General features: G+C 47.9%; 1 protein-coding gene across 1 annotated transcript in view; it reads right to left on the bottom strand.

Annotated features, from left to right (window-relative positions):
• Window positions 1-2,288: 2,288 nt before the first annotated feature.
• MTMR9 (myotubularin related protein 9) overlaps window positions 2,289-18,205 on the bottom strand; it is a 34,594-nt gene continuing 18,677 nt past the window's right edge. Inside the window, exons 6-11 of the mRNA XM_014522049.2 lie at window positions 15,731-15,948; window positions 14,009-14,170; window positions 10,359-10,500; window positions 9,450-9,670; window positions 5,914-6,065; window positions 2,289-4,031 (exon numbers count right to left, since the gene is read on the bottom strand). Coding sequence (XP_014377535.2) covers window positions 3,868-4,031; window positions 5,914-6,065; window positions 9,450-9,670; window positions 10,359-10,500; window positions 14,009-14,170; window positions 15,731-15,948 — 1,059 coding nt within the window. The 3' untranslated portion in view covers window positions 2,289-3,867. The remainder of the gene's footprint in view (window positions 4,032-5,913; window positions 6,066-9,449; window positions 9,671-10,358; window positions 10,501-14,008; window positions 14,171-15,730; window positions 15,949-18,205) is intronic.

Below are 18,205 nucleotides of genomic sequence, written 5' to 3'. Positions count from 1 at the left end.
CTGCTGAACAGACTTTCAACCGGTCGAGTTTACTCAGATACATCAGGTTGTGTGCGGTATGTTCTGCGTAGTGATGGCTGGGACTCTGTACACAAAGAGGAAACACTGAACAGTAGCGCACAACTCCTACCACCTTTCCTCAACTCAGTTCAAATCGAGTTTGAGGCAGCAGCCAACTCCAATGAGCAATTCCAGGTATTTAGATAGAGATGCACTTGCCACATAACGGATACAGCGAGTACAGTACATTACAAACAGTGCTATTCAAGGTCACAGTAACAAAAAAAAAAAGACAGAATTGCCAATAGACATTTTCCACTGTACAGGAACCTGTACACGATAGCACTTTCCAAGGCTTTAGCGAAGCATACGTTAGGCGCCGATATGCTATACAGTGCAATTTAAGAGTTATATTGTATGCAACATGGACAATAGTGCACTTAAATCGCCACATTCAAAAGTGAGATCCATACAATCAGAATATCGAAGGTACACATTTCCCTTTCCCTTGACTCAACTGTGCAAGTTCATTCTGGTTTTGGTAAATGGACACGTGCGCCCACACCAGATGCTCTACCTTGCTGAGGTCCAAGGGCTCCGTGTGCAGCTTGTTATTACACAGATAAAGCAGATCTATGCACAAAAGGAGCATTGAAACACCTGTCTCAGTGACAGCACAGGGCAGCGCCGGGCTAAAAACCAATGCTTGGGCATGAGAACGTGCAAGGCTTACAGATCAGGTAGAACATGGAGGGGAGGGAACTACTCCTTGCACCAGACAGCACTTCAGCTCTTTCATGGGGCAACAGCTGTGCAGGTAACTGGGTTTAGCCTGCTTGACTCGAGCAGAGGAAGAGTGCTGGTCATAAGTATTTAAATATGGGACTTGAGACGATGAAAAAAAAGGTAAAGAGAAGGGTTGGGGAAGAATTGAAGGATCCCATTCTGGTTTATCCATGACCACCACACCCCGAAGCCTAGAGACTGGCCATGAAGAGAAGGCTACTAGAGGAGATATGTATGCAAGCCACCATGACAACCCAAAGAACAATCTCCTCTTATGGATGAAGGTTGAAAAAAAGCGCTGAACACATTGGTTCTGATCCAGCATGGCAAAGGAATTGGGAAGTTGGCTATTTCAATGGCAAGAAGTTCCTCCTTCTCTTGACTTTTGTGTTGCTGCGAACAAAGGATGAACTAATGGGAACAATAAAAAAGCAGAGATTGAAACCACTTTAGTGCTTTAATAACTTTAAGACTTTGGTGGCAAACACATGCTAAGTTAGGGCAGACACCCAGTGGCACCTGAGGGTTGAATCAGTTCAGCAGCACAGGTTTGGGGTGAAATGCAAGTGCAGCGTGAAAATGTTGCGTCTTTCGCTAGCCGTCACAGCTGGTTACCCAATTTTTTTTTTCAGATGCACGTAGTTTGCATGAGAAGGCGGAACAGCCAGGCAATTAGAGAAAAAAAATTGCTGTGCTGCTGCGTATTATTTAGCTCAGTGTATAATTATTACATTAGGAAATTACACAGCCTTTAAAAGTGTGTTTTATGTCTGGTCCAGGGAGAAAAAAAAAATAATTTGCCTCTGAATCGTTCCAATCTGGCTGGTAATTACACATTTCACTCATATCCATAGTAACAGAGTTCTGAAACACTGGTTTATAAGACCCAAGACCTGCAGTTGGGCAGATGTGGACAATGCCCCCGTGAATGCAGAATAACTAGTGGTTTGGGGCGTGCAGGGGTTTGGTTTTTTTTGGGGGGGGTGGGGCGGCTCAACTTGGAGGGCAATGTTCAGCACTCACAAACCATCAGGCCATTTGCACGTGTCAAGCTGGGTGCCCAGGATGACTAGTCATTCTGGAAGACCTTGTCCTTGCATGCCCCAAGTTTGAGTATCAAAGGCATTTCCTCCCCCTCAAATCAAGTAGTGATAGATACTACAGACTATGCCCAAATTCTACCCCTTCCAAAAAACAGAAACTACCCAATTCAATTAAAAACAGGCAGCCTGAAAGATAAAGACAAGCACAGATTAAAAACAACACAAAAAAACAAAAAACACCAATTGTCCTAAATGGCCAAGTTAAATTTTGCAATAGGAACAGTTGGGACTAAATTTAGATCAGTCCAAAACAAAAATATTCCAGAGAGAAAAGGAGCTAATTTTTAAAAGCTATAAAGGTAATAAATTAAGAGGCACTGTCAAATAACTCTAAACAACATTTCTTGAATATTGGGCACAATTTTAAGAACATATTTACTACTTGAAAGGGTTTGTTTCTTTTTGCATCAGGCTACATTTAAAGTTAGTGTTAATATTGTGAAAGTGACTTTTTAGTTAAAGGCAGCTTCATTCCAAGAGAAAAATCAAATATTGTGGCTCGGCGAGTTCAACACAGTTGAAAATGTCAGAACAGGATTTTCAGGTGACCTCTGCTGTCTTAATTCTGTTTGCAATGAATTCAAAAAGGAAGAGAGGCCAACGTTGAGGAGCTTCCTTCCTGTTTTATTTCACTGAAGTCTCCTACACCTTTGCCTCAGTCATTTTAAAAACTACACAACTGAACCCAGCAGAACAACTGTCTAGATAAATCTAATATTAAATGTTTGGTCATGGATGCTGTTATGGAAAAGGAAAAATGCGGAGGAAAAGCAGGGGGAGCTGCAGGAATCCAAAAAAGAAGCATTAAAGTAGGAAAAGCTGACACCTGCAAAGCCTACAAGCCCTTTTAGCAGCCATAAAAGATACACAACCATTAACATCGTTATAGTTTGAACAAATTTTTAAATCACTAACAGGTTTCTAATACGTGCTAGATCACCTTCAACTCCAAGTTCTGCTTCTTGTCTTGTTTGCCAAAGTATGCAAAAGGCATAAGCGGGAGCACGAGAGAGGAAACCAAGCTGTTTTGCTGAGGTGCTCTTTAAAAGTTAGTTACCACAATGATTTTGTACCTTGGCAACACAATGAATCAGTTCAAACCTTTAAGAAGGTCAGTGCAATCCAAACATCCAAGAACGGCAGTGCAGCTTTGGGGTACCACTACAATCAACAAATGAAGCCGACCTTTTGGTCTTCCAGGTGGGAGATGAAATAGTTATCCCTTCGTAGACAGTTGTCCAGACAGGCCATCCAACTAGAAGTCCAGGCAGAGAGATTGGCAGGAAAAATGCTTACTGTACTGCATACAAACTTCTAGCCCTGGCTCTATATTCAAGCAACCCCCTTCTCCGTGTCAACTCCTAATGCAAATGCTGTGTACATCTAATTGGCAAAGGCAATAGGCAGCTTATACCGTTTCCTGTTCCTCGCTTTCTTTCCGGATAGCAGGAACACAGAACACATGGCACCCTTGCATCAAAGCTACATTAAGTGAGCACTGCTGAGTGAGCACACCTGCTATGGAAAAAGGTGTTTTTAGACAAAACACCTCATTTTCAGAGTGGGAAAGGAGCCAATATTCTGGCCAACGGAGTGTTTTGGGTCTAACAAAACCAAAAAAAAAAAAAGGGTCCCCAAATTAAACCTGAAATAACCATCTCTCAGCCCACATTGGTCACCTGCACAAAAGGTGTGAGGGAGGTAAGAGCTGCAGCTTATGCTGAAACTGTACACAATTTATTAGAGGCAGAAAAGCTGCCAGGAGCGGATGCCATGCCGAACCGTGTACATCTTCTGTAAACAACACGACACGAAGCCCACCGCCCACGTGGCAGGCTGTATACGGTGTGAAGGGAGGGTTTCAGCACTGGAGGGTTGAAGGTCATTGCACTGGAGGTTCTGCATGCACATTCCGTGTTTAGTCTTTAGTGTTAGGGAGAGGTGAAAATAAAGACCTGCTGTCCAAAGCCTTGCAAGATCAAGGGCTCTCCTGCATCCCGTCATCCGTTTCCAGTTCTGCTAACTGCCGCCTCAGGGCGTTGACTTTGGCCTGAAGTTCCCTGTTGTACTCAATGATGTTGATCATTTCTTCGTAGGCTTCGTCCAGAAACTTGGAGGACCTGTTCCAACGGAGAAAGACACCTACGACCCCAAAGAGATGGGGAAGTCAGAATGGACTCGCAATACCTGGAGTAAACTACTACTTAATAGTTACACAGATTTCAGAGGGTCACAAGCCATCGGTTGAGAAATGCTGATCCCGGGAAAGCTCCGAGACTGCGGCAGGGCAGAGTGGCGGGGGAGAGCTGCAAGGCCAGGTCGGGTGCTCGCAGGGGTGGGGCGGCTGGGAGATGATGTTCAGGGGGTGGAAGGGGCCATGACCAGGCTGCCGAGCACAGTGCAGGAGCCCCAGCCCAGGGTTGGGGCTGCTACATGCCTCCCTCCTCCTTCCTCCAGCCCGTGCCAGGGCTGGACTCGCTCCACTGCTGCCTGCATGAGCCGGAGCCACCATGCTCCAGCCCAAGCAGGACAGGGGCAGCTGTGGGTCCCTCCGGCAGGGTTGGAGGGTCAAGAGTGAAGGACACCAGCATGGGTGGGAGGAGGGGACTGTGGGTCAGGGACCAGCAGGCCCAGAAGGTGTGGGTCGGGACAGGCCATGAACCTTTGCAAATGGGTCCCAGTAGGTAAAAGGTTGAGAACCACTACCGTAAGCAATGCTTTGAGCATAGAACCAGACAACGGACTGACTCTTTCACCTTTTTCAAAAAGGGTGTGATCAGAGATCCAAGCTAAGACCTTTCTTTCCATGTGGATTGATCAGACAGAGCAATGCTCAGTTTCTACCACAGAAAAGGATGACATTAAGCTACAGGATGTAAGAACATAAAAACTGCCATGCACTAGGTCAGACCATAGGTCCATCTTGCCCAGTCTCCTGTATCACACAGTGGCAGAGGGTGGATGCTGAAAGGGAAGGTGAACTGGGCATGACCCAGGGTTTTTCCCTGTTCCTCGCCCATTTGCAGCCTCCAGCATTTAGGGACTAGGCTGATTCAGGGGTTGTCCCCCATAATTCCCCCAGGCTCAATAGCTACTGATGCCCCTTTCCTCCAATAATTTGTCCAATCCCTTTTTTAATCTGCGTACACTGTCAGCTTCCATAGCGTCTGGTGGCAATGAGTTCAGAAACTTCAATTACACGCCGTGTGAAAAATAAATTCCTTTTGTTAATTTTAAACACTCCCTACCAGTTTCATTGCAACCCGTAGTTCTAGTATTGTGAGAGATGGTACATAAATACCTCTTTACTTTCTCTTCACCTCTTGGTATTTTGTAAACCCTCATGTTCCCCTTTAAGTGTCTCTTCTCTAAAGCAAACAGGCCTTGCCACTTTAGTGTCTCCTCCTATGGAAGCCCCTCCAAACCACTAGTCATCCTTGTTGCCCTTCTCTGGACCTTCTCTAGTTCTTCTATATGCTTTTGGAGGTGTGGGGACTACAACTGGGCACACTGTGCAAGGTGTGGATGCACCACGGATTTATAACAGGGGAATAATGATACTTTCAGTTTTGTTTACAATTTCCTTTTAATAATTCCTAACGTTGTTTGCCTTTTTAATGGTGACTGAGCATTGAGCCGATATTTTTAGTGAACTGTCCAGTGACACTTAGATCTCTTTCCTCCATAGTAACACCTAATGTTGAGCCCATCATAGGGCAGGTATAGCTTGAGTTATTTTTGCCCACAGGCACCACTTTCTCCTTTGTAAAATGAAGTGAATGATCAGAGATCTAAAAACGAACACTTCTTTCCATGCAGACAAATCAGACAGACCAATGCCCATGCACCATCCCAGAAAGGATGAAAAGTGAAGCTACAGTAATTTAGCTCTTCAGTAAAGCCAGGATGTGTGCTTAGAGGTGAAATTGTGGGCACAGAGAAAAGGCATTAGGAAAGAACAAATTGGGAGGTTTTGTTTGCAACTTAAAACTACCCACTACAGATTAAAGTAATCCCGGTTTACCTTCCCAGAGCTGCAGGCTCTGCGGTGCGACAGAAGGCCAGATGACGAGACTGTTGGCCTCAAAGAGAGGATTCTTAAATCGGCTCAGTTCTGGAGGCCGATTCACCCAGGACCACAGAGACATGGTTTTCTGCGGCAGCTTCAGCTTACACCTGGCATAGGCAAAACCATCCGGTTGGTTACCTTTCCTATTCAGTGCTGCAACATCACATCTGTTAACCCACGACTTTCACAAGCCACTCACGCTGAGAACTGAGGGGACTCTGACCGACTGTCCGTGACAGACATGGCGTTGCCACGTCATACTTGTAGACCAATGTGGTCCATTCTTCACAGATAATTTCCTACCATTACAAACAGCAGATGACAGGTCTTACACAGGCAGAGGGGGAGAGTGGTCACCTTCCACTTCTGAAAAGCACACCTCCCTGAACTGGCCTAGCACCCAGTTTTGATTTTTGAAAGGGACTGGATTTGCATTTTACTACCAAAAGAAATATGCGTGGTGGGAAGGAATCTAGGCACAGGATCACAGTGCAATTCCTAGGGAAAATGGAAGTGCCATTATTACCATTAGTGAATAAGAGACATGTTACATAGCAGGGGTGTCAAACTCATCTGGCTCTGAAGGTTGGACAAGTGGTATGGGGCTGATCCACAGGCTGGATCAAATCCACAGACTGGCCCTGCATGCTGGATCCAGCGTGCATCCTGGAGTGGCTGGAGTGGATGCCACATGTGGAGGGGTCCTGCTTTGGCTGCTCCAGGGCTGTGCTGCACAGTGGCAGTTCTACTGCTCCAGGACATGAGCTGCAGCAGGTACCACATGGGTGTTTGCCTGCCCGCCCACCCCCCAACACATGCTGCCTGTGGGTCAACTCCAAGACCCACAGACAGCACCAGGCGCTGGATAACAAGGCTCTGAGGACTAGATCTGGCCTACAGGACACATCTTTGACACCCCCATTTTACGGGTTTTCTCTTGTGATGGAAAGCAAATCACACACTGTCCAACTAAAGCAGCTCCACAAGTAAGAGCTTTCAGAGTTTGCTCTCATTAAACAGGCACTGGATCAAACAACAGAAACAGAGTGTGACCCTATCTCGGGTCACAGCCACTCTGGAGAGACATACAAGGCGGCCGTCCTTATCTCACACCTCGGCACCTCTTGCTTGGCTTGCCATGGCTAAATAGCTACCAGTGAAGTGAACCATGCCCTTTGTGCAGGGTTACAATCCACACAACTGCTTTAGACAGTCCAGAAAGCTGAAACCCATTTTAACTGGACTTCAAGCGTTTCCTATGCTAATACATAGGCATGAATGTGGACGCCATCCGACGGGAGATGGTTCTAGGGAGGATTATAGTGCTCTTTTCATCCGGCGTTTTAGCCCAGTACAGGATGTGCTTTATTTTGCTCTAAATTGGATTCTGTTTTCCAGAACACTAGCCTAGAAACCCTGCAAAACACACTGCAAACCCTCTTCAAGGCAAGCTAAGATTTCCAGTAAAATCCAATAAAGATTTCCAGACCTCCTCCACTTACTGCTGCACTGCATGCATCCAGGCTTGGCAACTGTAGAGGGTGGCTTTGCAGGGTCCCAACTTCTTCCCCCAGCATCCCAGGGCAGAGTGCCCAAGACCCGCACCAAGGCAGGCATTCAGAAGCCTATTCAGTCATTTACTCTGCCCACCCACTCGACCTGGGGCAGACTCATTTCTCAGCAGCAGACTCATGGAGAGAGGCAGGTAGATACACACGGATTAAAATCCTCTGCATCTTTCCTTCACTTAAAATTTGCTGTTTCTTCTGCTCACCGCCAGCCACTGGCTTCAGCCAGGGGTGGGAAAATACAGCCCATGAGCCAGAACTGGCTTACCAACTGATAGGATCTGGGCCACAGGGGACACCAGCCAATTGATTGGGTTTGGTCTGCAGCTGCCCCTGAAGCTCTTTGCATGGGGCCAAACCCCTTCCGAGGCAATCAGTGCTGCGCTCCTGCCCACCATCCCTAGCCTGCACGCACAGCTTCTGGCAGGGCTTTTTCCGGTGAGACTGCAGTCACCCAGGTCCTGCTTGGCTCCCCTTGCCTCCAGCAGCTGCTCCTCCTGCTTTGCTGCTCCAGGCCAGGAGGAAGCTTCAGCTGGGAGGCTCCAGGTGGTGGGGCAGAAGCTGCCCAGCTGAAGCTCCCGGCTGCCTTCTAGCCCACTTGGCTGCCTGTGCTGGGTTGGGGGAGTGGATGGAGGGCAGCTGGAAGCTGAAGCCAGGGCCTCACATGCTGGAGCAGGTGCTGCCTGGCTGAAGTTTCCTCCCAGCCCAGAGCAGCACAGCAGGAGCTGCTGCTCGAGGCAAGGGGAACTGAGCAGCACTAGGGTGGCTGCAGCCACACTGGGAGCAGCCACACCAGTAAGCTGTGTGCGCTGGCTGGAGCCAGGCCAGTGGGCATGGGCTGCCTCAGGCAGGGCTCAGCCCCATGTGGAGTGCTGTGGGGGCATCTACAGACCACACTGCCCGGGTGAACTCTGCTGAACCCCTGCCCCCTTCTTCCCCTCACTCCCAGGACCTAGTGCCCAGGCAGCTCCCACCCCCGACCCCACATGTGCCCACACCCTGCCCTGTGGTCCCAGCCTTTCCTACCCATCCTGCTCCGAAACATTGCTCAACACGCACCCACAGCCCCATCCCACATAGAGAGTTCTGATGAGTTGTTGCAGGAGAAAGGGAGGGAAGAGGGGGAAAATGTACTGACCTGGCCTGCAACAACTCATCAAAACTCCCTGTGTGCCCCCAGGCCCAAATAACTGCTCACCCCTGCCCTAGGCCCTAATCTCCAGCCAGCTAAAACAACTAGATTACCTTAAAGGCCTGGATCAAACCCAGAGAGGACAGTCTCAACCATTTCAGCGCAAGCCTCCTTTACAGCTTCTGTCCTGCAAAGCAGCCTTCACACCTCATCTTTCACATAAACACAAAAGAACCTTTTCCCTGTGCCTCTTTTCTTATGTGGCCTCTGTCGTTATTTACTTGTGTAAAAGGTTTTGGAATAGTTGCCCTGCAAGAAGCTATATGTTAAAGCTACTGATGGAGACGTTCCAAGATGATTTGGGGGAGGGTGGGGAATACAGGCAGGAAAGGATGATCTAGTTCAGTACCAGCCTATGATGTGATACAGCAGGGAACTGAAGGCAGCGCTGCCACAGACTTCCGCACTTTGTCTCTCTGTGCTTCTGTTTCCCACTGGAAAGTGAGGACGAGAGCACTTCCCTACTTCACAAGAGGTGCTGGAAGGCTAAATGCATTACTTTTGCTGGGAGTTTAGATCCTGCAGCAATTGAGCTCAGATACACACTTAAAATAAAATGAAGGAACCTGTCTTAAGTGAAGATGACTGAAATATCCTAGATGATTTCAAAAGGCTCCACAGCATTAAGAAGAGACAAGGGCAAGCCCATCCCTCCTTCAGGCTGCTGGAACATTTCCCTAGGATGGATGTGGCCTGACACTGAGGAGTGTCAAATAACCATCCCAACTAACCTTTCATTTTCATTGTTGCCCAGGAACGTCCCAAACTGTGAGGCATAGGCGTGTTCGAAGAGCATGATGAGAAAGTGTTCGCTGAACTCGAAAGAGCAAGGGAACTGCCGGAGGATCTGCCACACACAGTCCAAGAAGAGCAGGAATACAGGGGCCTCCCATTTCTGCTTGCTGTTGGAGTAGGCTGACTGCGCACAGCGCTGCTGGAATGGGTGACCTGCCTGTGAGCAAGGATGGGAAGAACATCCTGTCAGAAAAGCAATAGTGTCGAGATGCAGAACCAAGATATTTCTGCACAACGCGTTCTGTCCCCAAGACCATGCCACGCTCCACTCAGTGTTACAGTGGCAATCCGGCTTCAAGCTCCTGGTAGCCCAAATCTGACATACTTTTCAGCAGCATAGGAGTCATGTAAGTAGTGTCCCGTACTATGAGACTACAGAATACATGCTGCAGGGAATTTGGCTGAGGACAAAACTGCTGTTTGCACAAAAAAGAAATGCCAGGTTGAAAAAACAGGCTGCAATAATCTATGCACAGCAGAACATGTCATCACATTTCTGACTAGAGCAATGTCCTCAACATAGCAGATGAGGAAGTCTTGTGTTGACGGTACTGAGAAGGAAAAAAAAAGAAAAATCACATGCAAAGCAGGTCGGAAGGGCCAGCTGAACTGGCAGACTGCTACAGCCAGTGCCCTAAGGAGCAAGACAGTGTTAATAATGGTGTTGCTCTTAGTTGCACAGCACCTGGGACTGTGCAACTCAACACATTTGTGGCCCTTTAAAATCTACTACAGTACACGTCCAGGTGTTTCTTCTTAGCTCCCAGCCCCACTGCCATACCTTTTTGTTTCATACACACACACACACACACTTTCCCTGGTGTCACTTAGACTGCATCTCTTACCTGAAGCCACTCCCGCTCAACAAGAGACTGAAACCCACGGATGGTCCTGCACCTGGGATCCAAAATGATCTGAGCCAGTGAAGTTACCTGCAGCGTTGAATCGGTTCCTTCAGTCCCATGAACCAACACAGATGCTCCTTCCCTGGGAGGAAATACAACAGGGCAAAAACTTTACAGATGCCAAATACAGACAGTGGAGCCTCAAAGCACATCACCAGCCCCACTGCTGCATGCAGAGACAACAGTGGGTAGCTTTCCAGCCCTCGGCCCATGGCTGCTCTCTCACTCATATTTCTCCCCAGGCACGGGGGTGAAAAAAAAGTAGTATTGCACGAGAATAAATAAATACATTATGTTTTTATATTTGATATATTATACCTTTTCCAGCCCCAAATCATCCCACCATATTAAGTGTTCTACCCACATGCTCAGGAAATCCAGAATTTGTCAGGCACACAGAAGATAACCCATCAATTCAGGACCCACTTAGCTGGATTTATACCGCTAAGTACTTATCTCCAGTCCAATAGAAAACAAAACAGGAAGTCAAGCAGCTCTGCCAGGCCATCAAGGATTTTACTGGGATGAACTGGCACTCTGAACCTTCCCCTGACGAGGGTCAAATGAGAATCAGGTCTGTGGGGGCTCTACAGATACCGCACACACTGAATGCACCTGGTCTACAGACACTCAACACAACAGGGCTCCCACTCCAGACTGTACTGGATATCCAGATGCCCCAAAGAGGAACTGTGCATCAGACAGGGACAGCCAGTTAGAGCTGGCTCAGTTTATGAAGGCATAAAAACATTCTTCTGGCCAAATCGCTTAGCTTTGACCAAGAACGGAGCACGATTCATAATACCGTTTTCAGCAAAGATGGATCAAAAGAATGACATGAAGTGCTGAGGGAAGGACAGTGAAACCAGCGGAGTAATTCTTGGCCCATGGCTCAGATTCCACGTACTGCTCATTCCCCAACCTCCAAATGCACTTTTCAGGACAGCTGATTCCCTTTCCCCAACTCTGTTCTATATTTCAGTTCTGGTAAGTGCCCTTCAACAGCCTCAAGTCTCATATTCAATGTTCTGGGAAGTCACTTTAACAATGCGTTCTCCTCCCCTGCATGTCTGGATGAAAACACTTATTTGTCCCAAATTTCTTTTGGCTGGGGAAAAAGATAATCACAGGCTGTAGTTGTTCCAATGCAGAGGTCCAAACTGAGTTACAAATCATCTGGAAATAAAAATGATCCATCAAGTGAGTGCCAGTGACTTTGCAGCTACTGCTACTCCTTGTTTTAAAGCAGAGAGCATAAAAATGTAACCTGCGTACATAGTTATGCTTCTGGCTGCACCTAGCACAGCACACCCGAAAGGAAGTGATTACATTTAGGATCAAAGGAACCCTGATGTAAAGCAAACAGAAAAAAAAATGGCATTTAATAGTTTCAACCCAAAAAGCCACTGCAGCAGGGGTGGGCAATTATTTCGGGAGGAGGGCCGCTTACAGAGTTTTGGCAAGCCATCGAGGGCTGCATGACAGGCAGCCAGGGGCAGATACATATTAATTTTCTAAGTTTTCTAGAGACACCGCGGGCTGGATAGAAAGACCTGTTGGGCCGCATCCAGCCCGCAGGCTGCATTCTGCCCACCCCTGCATTGCAGTAACATTTCTGCTCCACTGCAAATGGAGAGGCTAATTGCGGAGTGCACAGAATGACGTGAAAACAATGTTAATCTAATCTGGCACCTTTCTTCCTACAGGGCAGCAAGACAATACACAATACTAGGTGTGCACCAATAAGAGATTTTTTGGGCTGATACCAATGGCCAATTTTTAGTGAGCCATATTGCCGATACCAATCCGATTCTGATATGCAGCCAGGCAGCTTGGAGAGTGGCGTCCAGCTGGTAAGTTTGTTGTATGGCAATGGGCGAGGGGGGAGGGAAGGGGGCAGATCGAGCCCCTCGTGGTGAGTGGGACTGGGGCAGGCGCTGCATGGCCAGGGAGGGCACAGGACAGAGCCGTGAGCCGCTGATCCCGGGGGTGCGGGGAAGAGGCAGCTCCCGCCACTGCACGCATCCCAGAATGGCATGGGGGGGGGGGCCCCCGATCTGCATGTGGGGCAACAGCGGGCTGGGAGGGGCTGCACTAGGCTCTTCCCGGCAGGGGTGTTGGGCCCGGCTGCGCTCGATGCAGGCAGCAGCGGCACTAGGAGGAAGATTATGAGGGGCGGGGCTGCAGCGACCCCAAAATTTGCTGTAGCCCCCCTCCCAGCGCCACTGCTGGCCGCCCTAAGTGCAGGCCGGCCCAGCCCCCCTCTGGGAACAGCCTGGCACCGCCCCAGCTCCAGTCTGCAGCAGCGGCCTGCACTCACCCCACATGCAGACTGGGGGCACGTGCCCCTCATGCCCTCCCAGGATGTGTGCAGTGGTGGCAGCCACTCCCTCCCCATGCCTCCCAGATGAGCCACTCGCAGCTTTATCCCGTGCCAGCCCTGGCTGTGTGGCACCTGCCCCAGCCCCACTCTCTCCCTCACAGAGGGGGATCTCAATCTGCCCATGCCCATTCCCTCACAACAGACTTACCAGCCAGACCCGGCTGCTCTCGACTCTGCCGGGCTGCGGTCCTGGCTACGTGCACGCTGCACTGCGGCTGCACACATGCACGGGGCGTTTATCGGCCACATCAGCCCAAAAAAAGCCAGTTGTCGAAACTGTCAATTTTCCTTACATCAGTGCTGATCCGATATGGGACTGATGCATCAGTGCACCTCTAAACAATACATCTTCCACCACCCTTGCTGTGGAGACCATACAATGAAAACGCCCGTCCATTCCACAGTAATCACTAGCTTCTCAAACGGGCTTCCCGCACATCTGCCCGAGAGCTCCCTTTGTGGCTGTTAAGAACATAAATGGCTCCATCGCATTCACAAACTGAAAGTCCTACAATGATGTTTCTCCATAACAAACTCAGAAGACAGCAACCACCCTCCAAAGACAAATTTATGCCAGTGTCAGACCTGCTAGGTGCTTACTTTTTATTTTCACAGGGGGAGGGGCCTAAAATGATGGACATGTAGAAAGTTTTAGGCATTTTACAGCCCTCTTCCAAGGGGTGGGAAGAGCCCTCAGGCCCCCACGTACTTAGCTCCTATGGACAGAGATGTACTAAGCCACAGGACAGATTTCCAAAAGAAGCAAGAAAAGCCCTGCTGTTCTAGACACTTAAACTTACACTGGGCACTGAAGGCAAGCTCAGTAGAAAGGCAAGTCCTCAGTCTGCAGAGGTTCAAGCCTAACCATGTAGCAGCATGCTGTCACACCGGTGGTAGTACCCTACCATTTCTCTGCGATGAAACAAGTAATGAAGCTGGACGAAACACTACAAGTACAGACCAAATCTTGACTAGGTGACCCATATAAGTCATGATAATTTGCCCAGGCTTGTACTAGTAAGAGTGAGATCTGGCCTACTGGGGAAGTACTCCTTAAGAGTGATGATAAAATGGTTTCTGGTGCCGATAGAAACATGCAAGCAGGACAGCAGTGAATCGCTACAGCTGCCTCAAAGGAATAAGGGCATTTAACAAGCAGCAATGCAGCCAGTGACTGAGAATCACCAGGCTTTGAGACATCATTTACCTGTCAATGCACTGAGCAGCCAGACAAGCTGCAGTCAGTATCTCCTTGATGTGAGTCAGCCAGTTGGAGGCCTCCAGTTTGCTGAGCCAGCGATCCATGTTGTGCGACTGGTCATTACAAGCTTCCACAAGTTTGATGAGACTTTCCTGCAGGATGTTATATCTTTGGAAAGAGCAAAGGTTGTCAGTCTTTAAAACAATATTATTGTAACTACTTGCATGCCTCCTGCTTGCTCTCAAATGTGCAAGATGGCCAATTAAATGCAGAAACTAAACACTAACGATGAAGTGCTCAACGTGATGGCAGATCTGCTGTGACAGAGAACTCCTAGTCAAGGCATGATGTGTGAACAGGAATGCCTAAACTGGATCCAGTCCTCTTAAAAACGGGATTTTCCACCCTGAAACATGCCTGTTAAAACAGCACTTCCTGTGCGTGGTCTTTAATATCCATTGACTTGACCGACTCAGGTTTTTACTACAGGCAACACAACAGAATCAATACAGCTAAAGAAGAGCTAAACTGTTGTCTGCCATGTGCAGCAACAGAGGTCCTAACCAAGCTTCAAAAGCAGCATCTTTTTTTACTGATGCTGTATAAAAGTCACAAAAGGACCTAGCTTGACTTTCAAACTCTCAGAAGAGTTTGCAGTAATAGCAGTAAGAAAATATGGATGAGGTGATCTGGAAATGGTGGAAATAAGTGCAAAACCCCACATGCTTTTTAACAGAGTCACTTCTCAAGTTAGAGCAGGGTTAATGCTTGTATGAAGATAAATCTCATTAAAATGCATTAATTATACTTTGCAAATAAGAGCTGTAAGACCCTGAAAATGAAAGCTTTAGGAAGCCACAGGATTCAGCATGCTTGGGGCTAAATGGAAGTCATTTCCATGCCACTCTTCCCTGCTGTGATGTTAAGGCACTTTTGCAGATAGGGTTACTGACACGCCACACTTAAATATCACATGGCCTAACATTTAGCAAGAGCATCTGTGTGTCTGGTGGGGTGAGCAGAGGTGGGAAACGGTGTGGTGAAGAAAAGGCATGTTCCAAACAACTAGAGCAAATAAACTTTAAAGCCTTTTAATTTTGCTTAGAGAGGAGCACAGAGTGTGAGAATATACCAGAGCTTGAATCAGTGTAGATTTTTTATGTGCTAAGTTAATCAGAAGAGCTGCAAGGACATGATTGCAATGCACAGCAAATTGATCCATTCAGTCAATTCTACACTGGGACAAAGGGGACTGCTTCAGTGTAGCTACTCTAATGGGACTTTGTTAGTGCCAAATGCCAGAGGGAAGATTCCCAAGGGAAATTCCCAACCCCTCTGCATTGTGCAGGAGAGAGTGGGCTGTGGCCACAGAAAGCAGAGCTCTCCGAGTGCACAGCAGTGGGGAGATGTACTGAAGCTGCTCTAAGTAGTTCCTGCACCAGCTGCCATTCTTATACCCTGACCTACCATTCATGCACTCCTGACACACGAGGCATGCTGAAGAAGGAACAGGGGCTTATACAGAAATTCATTTAGAACTGAAGGCTACTAGTGTTACTTACAGCAGCTGATTAATCCGTGATGTTGCAAGCCAGGTAAGCTTCAACACATGTAGACACACCACGCTTGTGTACTAAAGGATCTGCGTTGCTAGTAACACTAGTCCAAGAACCGAGGCAGCCTGAGCATAGCCGTGTGGTTTCCTGACATCAGTCTTATTTCACTCACCTCTCAATGGATTTGTGAATTCGCCTCCACTGGGGGTAGTGCACTTCCTGTTCAAAGCCACCTCCTTTGGCTCTGGCCTGCTGAGCCACGTTCAGTGAACGGGTATCGATGATGTACCCACGCTTCCCTGCCCGCAGAGTGGCATTAATAAGTTTTTCATCTTCCTTACACCGGCGCCCATTCGTGCCCGTGAGAGGCTGGCTACTCCGCATCATCACCTAGGACAGAAATGGGAGAACTGCATGTGGGGAAGGGGGACAGCCATCTAGTTCACCAGTGGAGAATCGCTCTAGTCCACTACTGCTTTGCTCAGCTAATTCTACACATTCCTAATAATGAGGATGCTGCTTTCCTTTATAATTGACATCATGGCAATGAAGTTACCTACTTCCCCTGAACTTCAAATGGATACGCCTCAAAACTGCACCATGCTCTTATACTACATTTCCATGAATCTGGATCAGTCAAGCTCAGATGTTCCCCCTCCAGTACATTTCCTGCTTCCTCCTCCTCTTGCAGCATTCGCCTTTAAGTTCCACCCCATAATCTGGAGGCACAAGGGACAAACATACTGATCCAAAGAGCCTGACATCTGGAAAAAACCTTCCCATTGCTCTAGCCATCTTTCAACTATAGCTGAAAACACTGCTTTTCTCCCTTGCCTATGATTAGAAGTTCTGATTCCTGTCCTTCCTGCTACTGCCCTTTTGCCTCACCATTAGGTTAAATTATTTCTAGTTTTTTTTCTAAAGCCAACCTGGAGGTTACTTTATAACAAACATCCTCATATTAGGCCTTCCTCTCGCCTCTTCTTTATTCACAAATCTCCATCTTTGCATCCTCTAGTTCCAAATCCCTGCTTAATCTGAATCAGTGGTTAAATCTATACCCAATGCTACCTGTAAAACATTTTAGTTCATTGTGTGTTATAAACTCATGCATCACTTTCTTCAGTGATTAGACTAATAAATCACAGCTCCCTCCTTGTGTTGACTTAAGGCCTTCATTGAAGATAGGAGTTTACAGATCACAAACCTATTACATGTAGCTAGTCTAAGCAATACATGAAAGAGGCGGCTTTGTGTGCCCATGAGAGCATCCAGTGTCACTAGATTTGGGCAAGGTTTAGCCAAATGTGATGGAAGACATAACAGCCAGAAGTTCAAGGACTCTGCCTTGAATGCTAATACACTTCTATTTTTTTTCAAGCATGTATATTCCAAGGATTAACAGCAATCTCTAATCCATTTTCAAGCAGACAAGAACATGGATGCACCAAACAGAAAGTGAACAGTGGGAGCTACTTATTGCCACCCTTGAGATTGCTGATGGATTTCACATGTGGACAAAGTGCTACATCAGACCAAGCTATCAGTTCATCTGATCCAACACATGGCTCCAGCAGTGCTCATAAAGGATGCTTCAGCAGTGGATACAGGGAAACATTCAGTGAGGACTCGCGTGACACACTGCCTACAGGAAACGTTCCTTAACAACAGGCAGTTAGTGGCTGGTTCAGCTGCCAACATCCAGTAGATTTTGACAGCATAAACATGGAAAAGTGCACGTGAGGGAGAGGATTTAGGATTTGGGACAAGCTTGTGGCAGAGACCGCTCTGCTCCTTCAGAGAACAGGTACAACAGAAGCAGTGTTCTGCAAGTGCCTCAGTCGTGACCGACATGGACCATGTCCAAAGGATAAAGCAGTGCCTGCAGCCAGCGAGCAAAATCCAATTAATCACTTCTCAGTTGCCAGCCTAGAGTGTAGGCTTCCTTTGCCAGTACACAGAGCTTCACCTAGCCTCCCCTGGTTTAAACAAGTGACTACCTAAATGGCAAATGCAAGGCATTATACCTTGAGAAGAATAAAAAATACAAAGTGGATGGCAGCCCAATGGAAAAGGATCTGGGAGTCTTGATGGATCACAGACTTGAGATGAATCTGCAGTGTGATATACCAGCACAAAGTGACTGTGCTTTGGGGATACATTAATACAGAGATGTCAAATTTATCCAGATGAGGGGCATTGGGCGAGCTTGAGTCAGTCTGGGACCATGCATCAGAGCCAGCACATGTGGCCAGTCCAACCCCATGTCACATGCAGCATACTCTGGCCCCACACCAGGGCTTGTGCTGGATGGGGTGTGCAGGCTGGACCCAGAGCCCTGGGTGCTACACACGGGACAGAGGGTCCAGAATACAGGCTGCATGTAGCACCCAGAACACAGCACAGTGCTGCATACAGCACGCACTCTGACCCGACCCCCTGGGCTGCATGCAACATGCGTGGCCCAGGGTCCAGGCCACGCCTAAGTCTGGTTCCACATCCGGCACACAGGGTCAATCTAAGCCCCTTGGGTTGGATCCAGCCTGTGGACCTCACGTTTCACACCCCTGCATTAACAGAAGTAGACATGGGAGGTGATAGTGCCTCTCTGCTTAGCAATGCTCAGGCCTCACCTAGAGTGATGTGC

Source organism: Alligator sinensis, unplaced genomic scaffold (genome assembly GCF_000455745.1).
Source record: "Alligator sinensis unplaced genomic scaffold, ASM45574v1 scaffold393_1, whole genome shotgun sequence".
NCBI classification, from domain to species: domain Eukaryota; kingdom Metazoa; phylum Chordata; order Crocodylia; family Alligatoridae; genus Alligator; species Alligator sinensis.
Note: the sequence above shows the minus strand (reverse complement) of the source record. Positions and strands in the feature narration are given on the sequence as shown.